The following is an 18,235-nucleotide window of genomic DNA, read 5'->3' as shown; positions in this document are numbered from 1 at the left end:
TTTGATCATCTGTAAACTGAGAATATTGATAGTAATATTCTCCTAGGATTTTTATAAAGCTTAAAAGGGTTAACAAACAAAGTTTTTGGAACAGTACCTGGCACATAGTACAAGCTAACACTCAACAAGTGTTAGCTACTATTATTCTAAAGGAGTTTATTGTTGAAAGTGCTGAGGAAGAGGACTTATTTTAACTTGGTCTCATAGGCCTTGGGAACACTATTATAGTAATTTTATAATTTTACCTTTAGCCCTCAGCCTATGAAATACTGAGCAAAGAACTACAGAACTATGTAGAAGAGGCAGATTGCTAATTCAACAAATATCAATTTGCAGACTGAAAAATTCTCTTATCTAATAAATCTGCACTTATTTTCCCTTGCAGAATTTTACAGTGCTGTAAATCTCTCAGACATATGTGGAGAGGCGATCTGGTTTATATAGCTTATTATAAGAAACAAAAATTTACCACAGTGGCTGTGAAATGGAATAATCTCTCCTAGATTTTTAGTCTACTGTTTTTCTCCCCTTTTTCCACCTCCACCTCAAACCACACAGAGCCACCCTGATGAAGAGAAAAGTTCTGGATTTAAATCTTGGTCTGCAGCTTGTTAGCCTTGTGACATTGAACAAGCTCTGGTATAACCCTCCATTTTCTCACCTGTAAGATGGAAATAATAATCATCCACATTACATGAAATATATGCAAGGACTGTTGCAGAGAATCTGACACGAATGGTACATTTTGGGATATGTGTTGACCAGAAATAAAAAATGCACACTTAACAATTTAGGGCAACAAGTTTAGGCCTTGTAGACTGGAGTCAATCAACGAAGATGATCAACTTTGACTTGAAGGCAGAGGATATAACAATATAATGTGTGTGCTCCTGTTGCTGAAGTGGAAGAAGAGCCTGGCCTCCGTGGGGAGACTGAGATAAGATGCACTAGATGAGACAGGAAGGACCATGACTGCAATACCTGGGGTCTTAGCTAAGGTGGAGTTCAGGTAGAGAACACTGACAACTATAATCAGCTAAAAGAAATGTAAGAGAACATAAACATTTCAAAGTAAAGACAGTACTACATATTTGGTAATTTTCCAGTTAGATTTACATTTCCTTTTCATTGGTGTTATATGGCAGAGAGTGTAAGAATCCTAATCCAGTGAAATACATTTAAAGAAAATAATACTGTCATGGAGCCATTCGATCTCAAATAAAGGAAAGTCTTTTGAGAAGGTAGGTGAGGCCTCTGGAATAATTTTTTGGACCTGAGTGTTTTCTTTATTTTGTCAATACCTTCTAGATACTTCCTCCTATTTATTCTTTCAGCAAACACTTGAGGAACTACTTTGTGGTAGGCCCCTAGGATCCTATATATTGTCCATCTAATAAATTTAGACATTTGGATGTTCGAATGTAGTGCAAATCAAAAAGGACACACACCACCACCACCTCTACCACCATCGCCACCTAAGCCTCCAAATAGGGACTGCGACTACCTACTAACAACTGCTCTTGTCCCTCCTTGCTTTGGTAGGGGTAAATTCCTTAAATGGCCCTCTTTTTGCACATGTACTTTTTCACTGCAACCTGTTCAGATGTAGAATGTGATTAGTCATTTTCTGTGGTCTTAGAATAAGCATAGTTTTAAACATGGTTGCTGTCTGGGCTGTTTGCAGCTCGTACCCTCAAACAGAGCATTTAAAAGAATCATGCTGTTTTGGTCAACTTGTAGCACTTAACCGTGAGGAGTGAAACTATGAGCATGTCCAAGTGTAAAAATCCCCACCAACAGAAGCTGATCAGTTTGGGGAATCAAAGTTAACAACTAGTAAGAAGACAATTTTTTTTTCATGGTGACATTGGTTAATGAAATCCAATAAATTTCAGCTGTATACTTTAACAGTAAGGTATATATATATATTTACACTGTGTGTTCACCTCCCAAAGAGGCACTACCATTGTGAATGTTACAGGTAAAATGCTGACATAGTACTTCTGATTTTGTCGTTTTATGTTCTGTAATGTCATGTTCTATGCATATGTTACAAGGATTGTTCGGTTTGATCATAAAGGGATTATTCAGTAGTGTCCGTACACATCCTTACATTACACAGGGAGTTGGACATAGATCTATTAAAATGGTGCTTCTGGAGTCCAGCTATTTTAACCACACTTTGAAGCGTATTCTCAGTGTTTTTACTGGTCGGGTTTAGTTTGCTGTCAATGATACAGAGAATATTTTATAATAAAACCCTAAATTATATAGTGACTTTCTTTCAAATAAAGGCACTCGCGTGTTTTATCTCATTCTGCAAATATCCTTGCTGAATATACATTTACAAATAGCAATTCCGTTTTCATTCACGAGGAGCTCTAGTTAACCAAGTCAGGAACAAGCTATCTGAAGGATGATTCAGCTGGAGCATGGGGCAGTGGGAGCACCAAGTCACCACATGCGGCAAGAAATGGTGACTTTGTTGAATGGTTCTTGAGGTAACTTAAGATCACTCACTGCATCAGTAGCAGTGATTTTAAACTGAGTTGTATTCTGAAATACCATTGTCATTAGAACCTGCTGTTTTTTACAGAGCTATATTTACAAATTTTAATCTGAGAAGCTAAATTTTTCTTTGTAGAGTCAAATTTGTGAGTGCAGCTCAGAAGAGAAGACCAGATGGCAAAGCATAAACTTTATCCACTCTGTGCGTTACCATAATCCTCTGCATAAGTTAATTCAACGAGAGAGAAATATGATCTGTAAAGGAGTTTTGGAGATTTTCCTCAGTAATTTATTTACCTCTAACATGACTATAAAAAAAGGACATCCTTCTGTGTAGAGAACTGATTAATGATATCTGAGTGGCTTTCATTAAATGACATAATTGTCAGTCACCAATTTTCACTGTGAGATCTGCACGTGTGTAATGTCAGGCTTTTAAAAGATTTTATGCAGTGAAGACCACTGGGATCAAAGCTGAAAACTCATTGTTATTTGATAATATTTTGCAGGTTTCCTGTTTAATTTGTTCAGTGTGTCGAGGCTCTTCAGATTAGCTGCACAGTCACACAAAGAGTAATGATAGGAGCTAACTTTGCATTGTCAGACCCTGTAAAGAACAGAAACCACAATTTATCTAGTGTCACATGCTATCAGCATATCTTGGCGGCATACACATGCTAAAATTTGTTTCCTGTTCTTAACAATATAGTACAATATCTGATATTTTTAAAAGTGCACAGTAGATGATTAAAATAAGAGATTACTTAGACGAATAGTTCTTTTTATATATTTACTTCACCTTTAACACAAATATTTATTTATACATTAAATTATTAAAATAACATATTGCCTTAAATTTTTGTATGATCGGAATGTAAAATAAATATTTTTGGATTATTGCCATGATTTTTTCCCATGTTGTGTGACATATTAAATGAGAAAGAAGTGCAAAAACAGACTTTATAAGTATACCTAATATACCTGCTTGCATAATGTTAGAGTCAGAGAGTATGTTTGTGATCTTTTAAAAGTGCTTAAAGAACTTAAAGCTTATAAACAGAAGTGCCTGTAAAATGTGTGGCGTTGCTCTCTCGGGTTTTCGAGTTTCTATTTTAAAAGAATGCTCTTCTTTGCACTTCCCTGTCTGTCTGTGTTGATGCATTTCTGAGGGTGTGGATGTGTTCATCTTAATGTCAAGCGAGTTTGAAATAGATTTCAGCAAAGCCTGCTTAACCCTCGCTCTATCACTACGTTATTTCAGGGTGTATGACTACTGCCTCTCTAGAAACACGTCGAAAACACAGTAATGAACTGTGGTAGACCAAGTACAATTAAGCCATGCCAACTTATTGCATTTGAACATTCACTTCATATGGCATTTGCCTTCAACCAGTTTTTAGTTAATAGACCATTTCTTTTTAGACGAGAATGGAATGGCAGGTAAAAATTTTTTGCACTTCTAAAATCCAACTACTCAGTTAAAAAATTGACCCCAAGTTTAAGAACAACCTCAACCTCCTAAAGTTATACCTGAGAATTAGAAAGTACTTGGTAGAGTAGTTAGATTTTTTTTCCCCCATGAAATAAGTGAGATGATTTTATATGAGTAAACTGTATATCTGAGGAACATATATACTTTTAAAATATTTTCCATTAACATATAGTTATTATTTTATGATCTAATGGGAGAAAATATACTCTGTTGAAAATCGTCTCATTACTAATGAGAAAAACCATACAAACCATATGTGCTCAATATTAATTTGCATTTTCGTCAAGAATCTGTGAAATATCCATGGCTATTCTATTAGTGTGGTTATGTAGGAAGACAAAGAAGTTATGTTATTGCCAGGTCTCCACGATCCTTAAATTGGGGCTCTACTGAGAATGTGTGAACTTTGTATGATACTTCTTTAGATGGCATCACTGACGCACAGCACCCATGGGCCAAGGATACAGTTGCGTGGCTCTGTTGGTGGTACACAGATTTGTTTTTGTGTTTATGCCATGTAAGATTTTGAGTTAACTTTTTAAAAGAGCTGTTCTCTGAAAAGCTGAATACCCTCATGTCATAGATGGTTTCCCCTACAGGATACAGTAGGGACATTATTACAAGTAGACTTCTAAGGATACAAAGTCAGATTGGCTGAGAGCGTCTGCTCTTCTGACAGCCTTGAGACTATGTGCAGGAGAGAAACTCAGGCTAGTCGGTGGAGGTGTACTTCACACCCAAACATCAAGAAATGTTTATACATCAGGGTCAGTTAAGGGTGGATATTGTAGCTAAGAAAGACTTTGTATCCGAAGGTCTCTGCCTCATGACATCACAGATCATCTCTTAAGGACAATGGATGTGCTGATCTTTGCACATGAACAACCTCCAAAAGAAAGGATAGACCGACCTGCCAGATGAGTGATTTTTTTTTTCCTTTCTACCAAAGGACTTAGCAGAATTGGACCTCAGAGTCATGGTTAATGATGTTGAACCATATGAAGATTTCAGTGCCACTCAAATACCACTGAGAGATTTAAATGGAGATATAGCCTTAATAGCTACATTTGTGAGCTATAATACAAATATTCCCAAGAATCTCTTTCATGACTGCAAACTTAACCAAGACTTTAAAAGTAATTAATGTAAGCCTTTTATTTGAAAGCAGAAAGACCAGATAAAAACAGCAGGAAAAAAAAAAAAAAGATAAACCAAGACTCTTTTTTTTCTGTGTATGCATTTGTGTGTATATGTATGCAATATTTCCTTATTTGCTGAATCATTTGTAATTTTGTTGTGGACATCATGACATTTCACTCTTAAATACTTCAACAGATACCACCAGAGAATAGGACATTCTTCTGTGTAACCACAAAGCAGTGATCACACACTTGAGAAATTGAATTTTGATTCAATACCTTTATTCAGATTTTTCAATAGTCTCAATAATGTTCTTTATAACTATTTTTTCCACTAAGCAAGATCTAGTCAATAGCTACACATTGTATTGGTTGTGTCTCTTTACTCTCCTTAATCTAAATCAGTTTTGCAATCTTTTGTCATTCATGACATTGACATTTTTGAAGCCTAGATCAACTTGTTTTGTAGAATATCCCTCAATTTGAAGTTGCCCAAATGTTTCCTCACATTTGAAATCAAGATTCTTAGTAAGGAAATAAATAAGTAAATGAAGACAGGAGTTGGTGGGGGGCGGGAGTGGGATAGGGAATGAGAGAAAAAGAAGGCAAAAGAGATGCAAACAGCATGAAAAGTGTTTATTCAAATTAAAGAGAACAAAATCTAGTAGATTTGTATTCAGATAATATTTATAAGCGCATGTATGGAGTGGCAGGTGAGGGAACATGGTGCTTATTGAAAGTTAAGGGTATCTGAAATATTATGGTTAGAACATTTTGCTTAGAGACAAGGAAATAAACCTTGAGTTTTGGTTGTGTGCCAAGTTAAATGTACAATTCAATGAAAACAAAACAAAACAAAAATCAAATTAGTTCTTTTAGTCTATATGTAAAATAATGAGGCAACTTATTTTTCTTAGTATATGTAAACCAGTTTCTTTGGTGCCATTTAGCTCCCCCAAATTTGTTTCTTTAAAACCCTTCACTGGGCTTACAAAGTTGAAAGTGAAATTAAAAGAGTTCATAGGAATATACAGACTCTATTCCAGATTGATGAGAATTTAGTCTGATTTTAAAAACCTCCAAAACAGAGATTCATGAACCACATCTTAAAATGAAGATGCCTATGAAAGTTGTTCATGAAGTAAATCTTATTTTCAAGCTGTCAGACAAAACTGTCAGGTAGCAAAGCCTGAGAACAGCTGAAATAAGTTTTCTAACTTGCCAGTGTGTCTCTATATGAAATGCCAGCTTCTCCATCTCATCTCCCAGCCTCCAAATAAATAAACAGGGGAACATGTAATTGTAGGAGAACTGCTGAGAATCACATAGTTCAAATGGTTTTCGCTATAATTTATTAGAACCTTTATACGCTCATTCCTGACATGCTTTTGATTTACTTGGTAAGGGCAGAATTGTAGAAAAACAAACATATCCCACGTAGGAGAGGTACTCCATTTCCTGTTCATGTCTAATGTGGCTCTGATTGCTGTCCTTGGAGTCTTGATTGCCATATCCAGTGAATAATTACACATTGGATCAGGGAGGTACAGTTTCATTTGCCTGATTTTTTTTTTTTTTTTTTGGAAACTTGCTGTTAATTTCTGAACTTGAAGAGAAGTAGACTTTGTAGTTGGCTTTTCTAAGACTCAGTGAAAACAGTTGTTGAGATCTGAGGTTCTGTGATGTTGATTAAGTAAAATTTTGTGTGCAAAGGAAAATCCATTCATTATGCTTTTATTTTTAAAAACTTATTATGAAAAATTGGACATACTATATAAAATTATATAACAAATCAACATGTGTACCTATTGCTTAACTTCTACAGTGATCAACTTTTTGGGAAATTTCTTTCGTTTTTATGCCTATTCATTCCCCACCACCATTTTATTTTCAAGCAAATTTCAGATATTATATCATTTTGTCCATAAATATTTCAATAGAGCATAGATACTCTTTTAAGCAGTCTTCCTTGAAATAAGAATGGTATATATGTGTTTGATGTGATGTTTGATGTGAAGTAATGCACAGTGTAAGTACTCCCAGTCTCTGCTGAGAAGATTTCAAAGAGCTACATCCAATCAAACCGATACTTAATGTGAATGTGGTGGTCATCTAGAATGGTCATACATTGTCTACTGGGACAGCAACTGAGGTCCAATGGAAGAGTGATGTTACCAAAGAATTTCTGTCTTGAGGAAAAGAACATTGTTAAGATTTATGAGTTTGTTCTTTTCCTGGGGCCACCTCTGATGATAGGATAATCTAACCCTGACTCTCTAGAACATTATAACCATGAATAAGTAAGTCACTTACCTGTCTCTGAAATTAAACTTCATTTAAAAAAATGGGCATGATGCCTATTGTATCTATTCTCAGAACTATGATGAAGATCAACTATGATCTGGGATGTGAATATGCTTTAGAAATAATGAATGGCCTAGTTACATATTCTCCTGCAGCATAGGTGTTGGTTCTTTGAAATAATCACTGTTCTTGATTTTTAATGGTATCGGAGAATGTAAAGATTGAGGAAGTAACTATCTAGAATATTTTTTAAAGAATAATTTTATAATCTAGGTTCTCTTTTTTCCTCTGAATATGTTTTATTTGGGCATTTAATTCTTCTCAAAGTTGAGATACATTTTGGTTGACTCCTCCTCCCCATTTTTATTTCTCAGATAGTGAACCTTTGAGAATGAGGTCTTAATCTGGCTTGCCCAAAATTAATGTTTCTCTTTGTAAGATTACAGGGTGATGAGAACTTTTTTTCTTTCTCTTTTTCAGCCTCGCCCCTACGATTGAAAGAGATGAAAAGCCAGGAATCTGCCGCAGGCTCTAAACTAGTGCTTCGGTGTGAGACCAGCTCTGAGTATTCCTCTCTCAGATTCAAATGGTTCAAGAATGGGAATGAGTTAAAGCGAAAGAACAAACCACAAAACATCAAGATACAAAAAAAGCCAGGGTAAGTTGATGCATATAACAGCAGAGGCAGTGCTTAGCCATAGAATGATATAAAATCTAAATGAGTATACTATCAAGAAACGTGATATACAATTAAAGGAAAAGATTTTTCATTGGATAATGACCAGAAATTGTGTCATTGTATAGGAAGGAATTTGAAGTTTCTGATTTTTACAACTTCTGAACGAGGAAAGGAAAAGATGGATGTGGATAGAATTAGGGGTGGAAGGATAGGTGGAGATAGAAGGGGTGAAGGAAGACAACATTAATCGTAGCCGTTGTAATAGTAATAAGTTAGATCCTTAAATTCAATTTATTCCAAAAAAGACAAATGCTGTTTAGAGAAACAGTGCCTTAAGCAATCAAAATCCCAACTTCAAAATAAAGCTTAATAAATACCTAGATTTATGGCAAGAGTTAGAATGCCATCAGTTGAATTTGAAGTATTTTCAAGTAAGGGGCTAAAATTCTAAGGAGACTTTTTACCGACAAGTCTCTTCCACTATATCACACAACTAAAAATCCAGGTAACCCTGGGGCGTGAACGTCTTAAAGTTCCCTTCACTTCTTGAGGATATTTGGAAGGGCTTCATGTGATTCCTGTAATGTTTTGGTATATGTGTTCTATACTTACTCTAAAGTGATGCTCCTTTGTTATTTATATACTCTTCATATCATCTATTTCTTTATTTAGGACACTTTTCTTATAATATCAAACTGCATTTTGAAATTAGGGAAGAAAGAAGTACTTTGGATTTTTGCTTGGAAACAGTCCAATAAATGTGGGACGTATAATAGTGGTTCCAAGCTCAAAGATTACATTTTCTTTGCTCTCACTTCGGAGGATTCCGGTGAAAACTCAGAGATGATAACAGAAGCAACAATGAAAGAATTTTCATCGTACTTTGATTTTTATAGGACATCTACCAAAAAATTATCACACCTTATGAGCAAAAGAAAGCAGAGTGATTATAATGGAAATTTAGTTATATCTTACCAAACTGTTTAATTGCTAAAATAACAATAATTAAGGACTTGTTTCTAGTTTGCATAGTTTTATTAACTACACTGCTCGTTCTTGTTATTGACTGCTTCAGCAAGCTCTCTTGATTTGGAAATTTAATAAAGCATGAGGGAAAGCACAGGTATCACTTTCTGCAACAGGTGGTACTTTAAAGATACAAAAAATAATACTACAAAGTGACATTGTATTTTTATAATTTTTTTTTTACAATATTTCTATAAGTAGTAAGGGCAGTTGAACTGCACATGATAACTAATTTTGCAGATTAAGAAATCAATGGTCAAAAAGTATTATGTCTTGCCTTGAGTCACACAACTAGTAAGACTAAGCTGGGACAGAAATCTGTTTCTGGCATTCTTTAATGCCTCTTTCCTTCTTTAAAAATGGAAAGCATTCATGTTTAATAACATGTGTGCATGTGGGGAGAGGAGGAGATAGTGAGTGAATTGAAAAAAGTAAATACAATTCTTATAGAGAAGCTTAGCAAGAATAAGATACTATTAGATTTTAGTGTCCATTTTGTTTTTTTAACAATTTGACAAGTTAGTAAGAAACTAAGTTTTCTGCACAGGTAGGATAATGTCTCATTCATTTCTATGTGGCTGTCAAATGAAATCAATAATATTTAAGTGCTCATGAAAGGGTTTATGCTAGGAGTGTGGAGAAATGGAAGAATCATAAGGTGTTATCTTTATACCCATGGGTCAGAAGATTGTATAGAGATTGTCTAGTTCAGATTTCTGTAAAACATAGGAATTCCCCTGATTGTGTGCCGAAACACTGTTGGGCGGGGGAACTTCAAGATCGTTAAGGAGCGCATTGATTTACAAATAGCGTCTTTTAGAAAATTATCAGTTATATTGAGGTAAATTCTATTTTATCATGTCAAGATTTAATAAGGAAGATGAAATATCTAGCACATCGTATTAGGCAGTAAAACTAAGTTCTAAATTGTAGGTTGCTGACACTAAGTGCTGTCGATGTTGAGAAGAGGGGGTGACCCCAAGAGCTTCAGGAGTAGCTATGAGGAGGTAGATTTGAACTTGCTGGAGGGAGAGAATCCACTCTGGCTGGGTAGATGAGGTTGGATGGGCTATTACAGAGGAGAGCAGAAATCACAGTAGTGGCCCTGTTAAGGGGCTAGATAGATTGGGGCAGTGGGTAGGTGGATGGGAAATTTTGCCTTTTATTGGGCAAGCTTCTGTGTATCAGGCCCTGGGCTAGATGCTGGGTACACAGAGGTGAACATGATATGCTCGCTGCTCTCAAGAGGCTTGGTCTAAAGGAGAGAAAAATGTAAATAGTTATACTGCTCAGTTTTAAGTCTTACAATAGTGATAATCATGGGATGCTATAGAAAGAGCCTAACACAGATGGCTGAGGGGACCCAGTCAGGGACAATGTCAGCTTCCTAGAAAGAAGGGGAGGAGCAGGGAAAGGAGAAGAGTTTTATGTAGGCTATAGAAACAGAACAAAGCATATGCAGACTACAAGTATTCAGTCTGAGGATGCCTAGAGAGAGGCAAATGAAGTTGGGTAGATAAGGTGGAAATAAGGAACAACAACAAAAAAGAAGTGAGCTGCTCAGAATAAATATGGTTTCGAAAGAGCACATCTATACTTAAAGAGGTAATTTGTTACATGGCTTGGATGACATATAAAAGTATCATTAGTATTCAGAAAAGCATTTTCATATTGGCTTCATAGGTCCAGACAGCTAAGAGCACTATCTACATTTTAATAAAATCCCATTATACTGGAAAGGCCAATATTCAGAAATTATTTCTTTTAAACAATAGCTTTGCTGGAAAGAATTAAATAGGGAAAAAAAAGTCTTTTTTTTTCAATTTATGTGACTGTAAATTACTCTTGGCAAAACATTTAACATATTTGATCTTCCGAAAATAAGACACTTTCTGTAATGCAGACAGCTACTTGATAAGTGAGTGATCAACATATCAGGTTTCAGAATTGGGTATTTGGTCATTTCTGAAGTTGTATCTTTTTAAAAAAAAATAGTGTTGTCACTTTGTTTAAGGTTAAAGAACCAAACTGAATCTAAGTGCAATTAACATTTGCAACGTGCTCTTTTATCAAGTTACCTTATATATATGAGAATAAATACTCTTATTATATTCATTTAAAATTAAGATCCTGAGAATGAAGAAAATTAAGCTTCTTCCTATAGATCTAATGTTAATGACTGGTGAGACTTGGGTTTGAAATTGGTCTGACCCCAAGTCTCACATCTTTTCACAACACTTGTGATTTCGCTGTCTACAGTGAAGTCACAACACAGAGCTAGGGACACATTTAGGCTTAGAGTGAAATAAAAACATTCATATGTTCCAGTTTCATCTACATATTTATAATTTTTCATTACAAAGATATTCGAAATGTTAATGGTTTTCAGTGGTTACTTGGTAACTTGACTTAAACTTTATCTTACCACATTTGATCTTAGCCAAAAGGCCGAGAAGCAATAAACTTTATCTTAGACCGTGATCACCAAGCAGAGGTGAATTTTAGTGTGAGGTTTAGGATTTCTCTGGGATTCTCTTTATTTAAGTAAAACATTGACTCTTTTCCAATTCTGAGTCTAGGTTTCTTTTTCACATTTTATAATTTAGATTGTTCATAGCAGCCAGAATTTCCTTTTAATCCCTTAGTGTTATGAAAAGCTTTCACACCAATATGCAATTTCTATTATTTTGTGAAGTCTTATCTCCCTTCTGCCCCTGCTCCTACTAATAAACTACATTCCTACATGTTCTTCCTATGATTTTGAATTCACATTTGAGCCTTTGTTTGTTTTATTTGGCTAAGCAATGTGTGGGACCAATTAAAAGAAATGGAAACCACCCCAGTATTATATGTCTGCCTATTCCTTTGTTCTTGTTTCCTTTGCCTAGTGGATGATTCTGATCAAGAAACCTGGTTGAAAAGCTTGGTGTGTGACAGATTCATATTGGGGGTTTTAAATTGGCTTTATTTAAATATCTCTTCTGTATTAACCTTATTAAAGGCTGACTTCCTATTGTTTGTGTATGGCGCACACTTTTGGATGCCTTTAATTTTGTCTTAGCTCTCCATTTCTGCTCTTATATATTTTAGTTTTGCTAAAAATTGTATCTTCTTGGCTTGGTCAGATTTTTAAAAAGAATTTTAAAGAATTATTTTTCCTCTTGTTAATTGTTGCGGTTTTTTCCCTTTAACTCTATAATAGAACATATTTATACATATTCCCTTCTCTTTTTAGGTGAGCAGCTCTGGCAGGTCATTTTACCTTTATATGTAAGAAAAATCTCAAATTCCTTTGCTATAAAATGGAAATACCCAGTGCCTATTTCATACAGTTTATGCGAGGCGTTTGGTGCAGTATCTGGGTCTGTATAGTATAATAGTTGCCTGTGAAGTCCCTCTCCCCTTTCTTTCTTTCTCATTACAATGTCTGAAGCTGTGTTGAACACACACACGAAGTTCATATATGATTCCTTAGGGATCAGAGGAATGGAATTATGTAAACTGATCCCCAATATACATTTAAGTTACTTTGGCTTGTAAACTATAGTGAAAGTATCAAGCTAAATAAGAAAAATGAAGTAGCTGTTGGAACCTCGAGTTCATCTTGTCAGTGAGCACTGATTGAAAGAACATAGTTTGCATTTTGATATTAAAAAAGAAATTAATACTTAGAATTTCATTTATAAATCAGTTTGTATTCATTTATTTTTATACTTTTTTTTTTGCTTTTAAACGTAATGCATACTTATAAAAATCTAAGTATTGCAGGAATATAGAATGTAGTTATGGTAACAGCTAACATTTATTGGGAACTTAGTGTATTTCAAGCATTGTTATAAGCACTCTACATAAATTAACTCTTTGAATACCTTCAGGAAGTGAAAATCCACCAAAACATCAACCCCTCCCAGATTCCCAGATAAAGAGCAAAAAGTTAATTTTATGATTGGAAGGGAATTTCAGTAATTTTTCCAAGTTAACTTCCTTTCTGAAGCTTGTTGATAATAAAATAAGACCATTGTATCCATATTTATCAAAGCCCCAAATTTTTGCAATGTATAACTTTCAAGAAAGATTTGTCTATTTCTACTCTATTTCTACTCTATTTCTATTTCTACTCTATTTGTCTATTTCCTACTATAAGTCAAGAGGATTGAAGAATCTCATAGTTAAATGTGCCTTTAGAATTCTAAGGATCCCTAATGATCTCTTAGATCATTGATTTCCCTATTGTGTCCCTGGAGAATCTTAAATTTCCATTTAGTTTCTAAAAGAGTTGCCAGCTACCTTGACTTAAATGAACACTTTCTCTCTGTAACATATTTTTAAATATGAGGCTTTGATTTAAGCTTTCATTTTAAAACAGGATTTTTTTTCTGCAAAAGTAGTTGAAACCACTGATCTAATTTAATCTTTTTCTGCATAGAGATATTCTTGTTAAGATTATGCTTGACAGGTGGTTATACAGACTTCAATCTTTCCAAAAAGAAAGCCTAACTCTTTCACAACACCCTATCCATTTTTGAATTCTCAACAAGTTCTTTCTTTTAATATCATCCAAAATGTGCCTTCTTTTTCTTTTACCATGTAATTCTCCTTTAAGAGCTCTACAAATTATTTCCTTTTTCAGATGACAACCAGGAAATATTTTTAAATAGCTACCATATCTTATTCATAGCTGCCTTCCAGTGGGACCTGTTTCTATAACTGAATCTTCTCTAGGCCCGATTCAATTCTGAACATCCTCTTCTAAAGTCCTCTAGTTATTGACATCTTTCGTCAAATACCACTTCAAAACATAATTCACTATTCTAGATGCAATCCAGCCTATAAGCAGTGTATCAAGACTTGTATCTTATTTGATTTATGCCCTGTTTTAATATTAATTTGGCCAAATAGTGCATACATTTCTTTTTTCCCCCTTTTTTTCTTATTTTAAAAGTTATTTAAAATGGAGTAATGTTAAACGCATGGCTAATTGAAATCCTTTTTTTTTTGTATATATTGTTGTCAAGGCATATCTCTCCCTGCCCATATTTCTGCTACTGATTTTTGAACCTGAATGTATTTGTTATGTTTGTCTTGATAAAACTGAATCTTGGTCTTGGCCCATTGATGTTCAGTGCTAGAATTCCCAAGGGTGTTTTCTACAGAAAAGAGTTCCTTAGCCACGTGTCATGACTGCCTTAGAAATTCACTGTACATATTTACATAAAAACAATTAAAAGGTACTTTTGTAAAGAAATCTATGAAACTTTGTGTAATATAACATTTACTTGAGCATAGAAATTTTTTTTCTTTTCCTCTCTCTTTTTTAAGCATAACTTTTATTTACATTACTTGGACTAGTATCCCAGGAAACACTGCCGAGGTTTACTAGGAGAATTTTGATTTTAAGAACTAGCCCTTTAAGATTATATTAACTGTAAATTCAATTACCATATTTCTTATCATTTAACCCAGTTCAGTAGTTAAAATCTTAATGGCACAGAATCAAGGAAGAACTCTTTAAATATCAACAAGGACTGTTCCTTAATTTATATAAATAGGAAAGAAGGGTTCTTTTCGCAATATAATCATCTTGGGGAGTTGTACATTCTCAGGATGCTGTTGTAAGAAGTTTACTTCAGAATTTTTGGACTTAACAAGAAAAGTTACTATTATTTTAGAAATTCACTTTTTCTTCTGTGTTGAAAACCAGGATATTATTCTCCAACCTGACATTCTTTATGATTTATCTATCGATTATTTTTAGGGGTTTCATGGTCATAAATAAAAATTCTTTTAGCTAAGTATGCTATTTTGGTCTGGACAAGTTTGTTGTACTTTTTATTCCATTTTTTTTCACTATTCTTCATAGGTGGCTGTTAGGAAGGAAACTTGTCATATATGAACAAAGCATATAAATAGCTGATAATCCATTAAAAAAACAGTAGATTTAAAAACTCCAAACCAGGCTTAAATGTTAATAGAATTTGACAGGGGGTAAATATCCTAATATTATTGTTTTTTTGATAATTTTAAAAGTTGTTACATTTTATTATTAAATGTTAATATCTACTTGCCAAGGTGTTTGCCATTACCATGGTGTATTTCGGTTTATAAGGAAATATTCCAGGAAAACTTTTCTGTGAATAACCTCTCTGATTAATATGTGACTATTCCTGTATAAATGGTTGTTGGGTCCCTCATTATATAGATAAACAAGGCTGTTATATCAGGTCCACTTTTCATAAGCTTTGTTCTACAGACCATTATTTTCAGGAAATATTAATAGATAAGTCGTGTGGATGACAGGAATTCCATGGTCAAGTAAGTTTGAGAGAAACTAAATAATATGTTCCTTTCTTGGAGGGTCAGAGTGCATTAGCATATTAAAGACCAAGAAATCTTGTAAGATTAAAAAAAAAGAAAGAAAGCCTGTTTTTGTTTAACCTAATGTATTGCAGACTTATTTGAGCATAGTACACGTTGTTTTATTTTGTTTTCTCAAGTTTACCAGTTGACATTGTTCTGAGTCAGAGCTAATGAAGTTAATTTTTCTATCCACATGTTGGTTTGACTGTCCCTTGATCTGGACCACCTCTGACCATCTCTGCCCCCTTAATATTTCATCTTTTTCTACAGCCAACAGTAGGAACATTCTGTCCTGCAGAGTGCTTAAGTGGGAACATTCAGCTATTTTCTTCATTTATTCACACATTTATCTAATAATGTTTGAGGGTGCACCAAGGTCAAAACAGTGATGTATGTTCTGTGAGGATACTGAGACATTTAAATATGGACACCCCCTTTAAAGTGTATCTCCTAGCTTGACATACGGAAAGTAGTAGGAGGATCATGAGAGAGGTACTCAAGGCTATTAGAATTTAGACAAAGGAAAGAGCAGCTCCAACTACATGATCATGAAAGGCTCGATGAAGGCATTAGCACTTGAGATGGTCCTTGAAGGTCAGTTAATATCTTGATGGTTAGAAGTATAAGGCCCCCATTCTAGGAGGAAAAAATGACATAAGCAAAAGCACCAAGATGGAAGACCGTAAGGCTTACACGTGGAACTGGGTGGGGGTTCAGTCTGACAAACTGGAAGAGAATAGTAAGAATTAAATTTGGAACAATTGCTCTAACTTGATTAATAATAGTAAATGACAAGACCAGAAAATTCACTAAAAAACTAGGAAGATATAATTTATGGGAGGTTTGCATATAATTCTGAATTGCTGTCTGCTTCCTGCCTTCTGTCCCCCATTGTCCTCCTCTGAAGAGCCTAGGCATTTATTACCAGGCTTGAGTACACAATGATATTTTCAAAAGGCGTTAGTAAATGCTGAGCCAATCTCAGTATTTTTGAGTTTTTAAATCATAGTGACTGCTTAAATTACAGGTTATGTGCGACAGTAAAACGTAGATAAATGCAAATCACAATGCTGCTCCTGTTAAAAGAGAGTGCTGAATATTGATCTAATATGCCGAGTTTTATAAAAGTGTATGCTATTGTTGCATGAATATTTATCTCAACATTAAGAACCATTTGTGTGGTACTATGCTCCTAGCAATGAGAATCTTAAAGAAAGACAAATCTCCTTTCTTTTGGAAGTGATAAATCCTCTTCATTCAAAATTAACATAATTTTTGATGTTGTTCTACTGAGAGAAGTGCAGAGCATTTTAATCTATTCTAGCCTTAAGTGTCTGTCTTTACCAGATTTGTAAGAAATGATTTTACACTTTTTTACTTTTCTAAACCCTAGTGTCTAGTGACATTTAGATATAGAGAGAAAAAAAAATTTACCAATTGGGTTGAGAAAAAATCTGAGGTATAATATAATTCATGGTGGTGGTAGAGGAATAAAAAGAAAAAATTGAGAAGACTTCTTTTAATTAAGACTACATTCATGGTGTAGCTTAAATGTGATATATCTTATTTTACTCTTGGTAAAATCATACATCTATATACTAGTAAGTTGTGTTTTAATATGGTATGTTTCGAGTGGGGAGTGGGAGTTTGAGAACTCTAAAACTATAGAGAATTATATTTTGATGATCATTTTATTTCTGTGCGATATACTTAAAGCAATTTGGTCCTGATCTTACAGGAAGTCAGAACTTCTCATTTACAAAGCATCACTTGCTGATTCTGGAGAATATATGTGCAAAGTGTTCAGCAAATTAGGAAATGACAGTGCCTCTGCCAATATCACCATTGTGGATTCAAATGGTAAGAGATATCCTGCTACATTCTATTTCTCATTCTGTAAGAGAAGTATTCAAGACATGTGGTAAGACTTGTCATAGATTGATGTGTTAAACTTCATTGTGAACAAATAAGAAAACATGTATTTTAAGTATGTTGTGTGTCCTCCATAAAGCTCTTTACTCCATGAGGTGATATATACCTAATATATATATATAGGATTTGGATAAGGTCATGAATGACAGAGATAGTCCAGGTTGCTAAAAGAAATGAGTATACCTCCCTCTAAGTTAGTCAGGGAAGGCAGTCAAGTCTTTGGCATGTATATAGAGAATTTATGTGTATTGTATATATTTACATACATATGTATGTTATATTTGAATATATGTACATTGTGTATGTGGATAAACAATACACTCTTGACTCAGTTTTGGCAATTTTTATGTTCATACATGTTTTTTTTAATACACCCGGGTTTAGGTAATGGAAAGTTAGGTCTATCAGTTGTTTTTAAGCCTATTACTTCTGAAATTAAGAGCGTAGATGCAAAGAACTTCTCACTATGTACTGGCTTCACCTTCCGTTTTCCTGAGAACAATGCCAGAAATGTTTGTTAAACAAATGAACGACTTGCAGGTAGCAGTTGTCACCTACACTCTGATAACTTCTCTGAGTTATGAGGAAATTAAAAGAACCACAGCTGGTGGCTCTCTGTTCGTGATACCCCAATAGTCCACAGTTTGTTGAGGTCATCTGTAGAAGCTGATGATGAGCTAGGAGTGAGTGTCTTAATCTCTTGAAATAAGAAAATGTACTTCATAATCTTTCTTGCGTTTTTTTTTTTTGAATATTTTCACAAGCCATGTTGTCTGTGATAAAACCAAGCCTAAATGC

The 18,235-nt window shown here is 34.4% G+C and overlaps 1 protein-coding gene across 8 annotated transcripts in view; it reads left to right on the top strand.

Moving 5' to 3' along the window:
* NRG1 (neuregulin 1) overlaps window positions 1-18,235 on the top strand; it is a 198,979-nt gene that overhangs the window by 33,468 nt on the left and 147,276 nt on the right. For all 8 annotated transcript variants that reach the window (XM_015592842.2, XM_006916326.3, XM_025049885.1 and 5 more), the window contains exons 2-3: window positions 7,924-8,101; window positions 17,244-17,365. In XM_015592842.2, coding sequence (XP_015448328.1) covers window positions 7,924-8,101; window positions 17,244-17,365 — 300 coding nt within the window. The remainder of the gene's footprint in view (window positions 1-7,923; window positions 8,102-17,243; window positions 17,366-18,235) is intronic.

This window comes from Pteropus alecto, unplaced genomic scaffold, assembly GCF_000325575.1.
Source record: "Pteropus alecto unplaced genomic scaffold, ASM32557v1 scaffold24, whole genome shotgun sequence".
NCBI classification, from domain to species: domain Eukaryota; kingdom Metazoa; phylum Chordata; class Mammalia; order Chiroptera; family Pteropodidae; genus Pteropus; species Pteropus alecto.
Note: the sequence above shows the minus strand (reverse complement) of the source record. Positions and strands in the feature narration are given on the sequence as shown.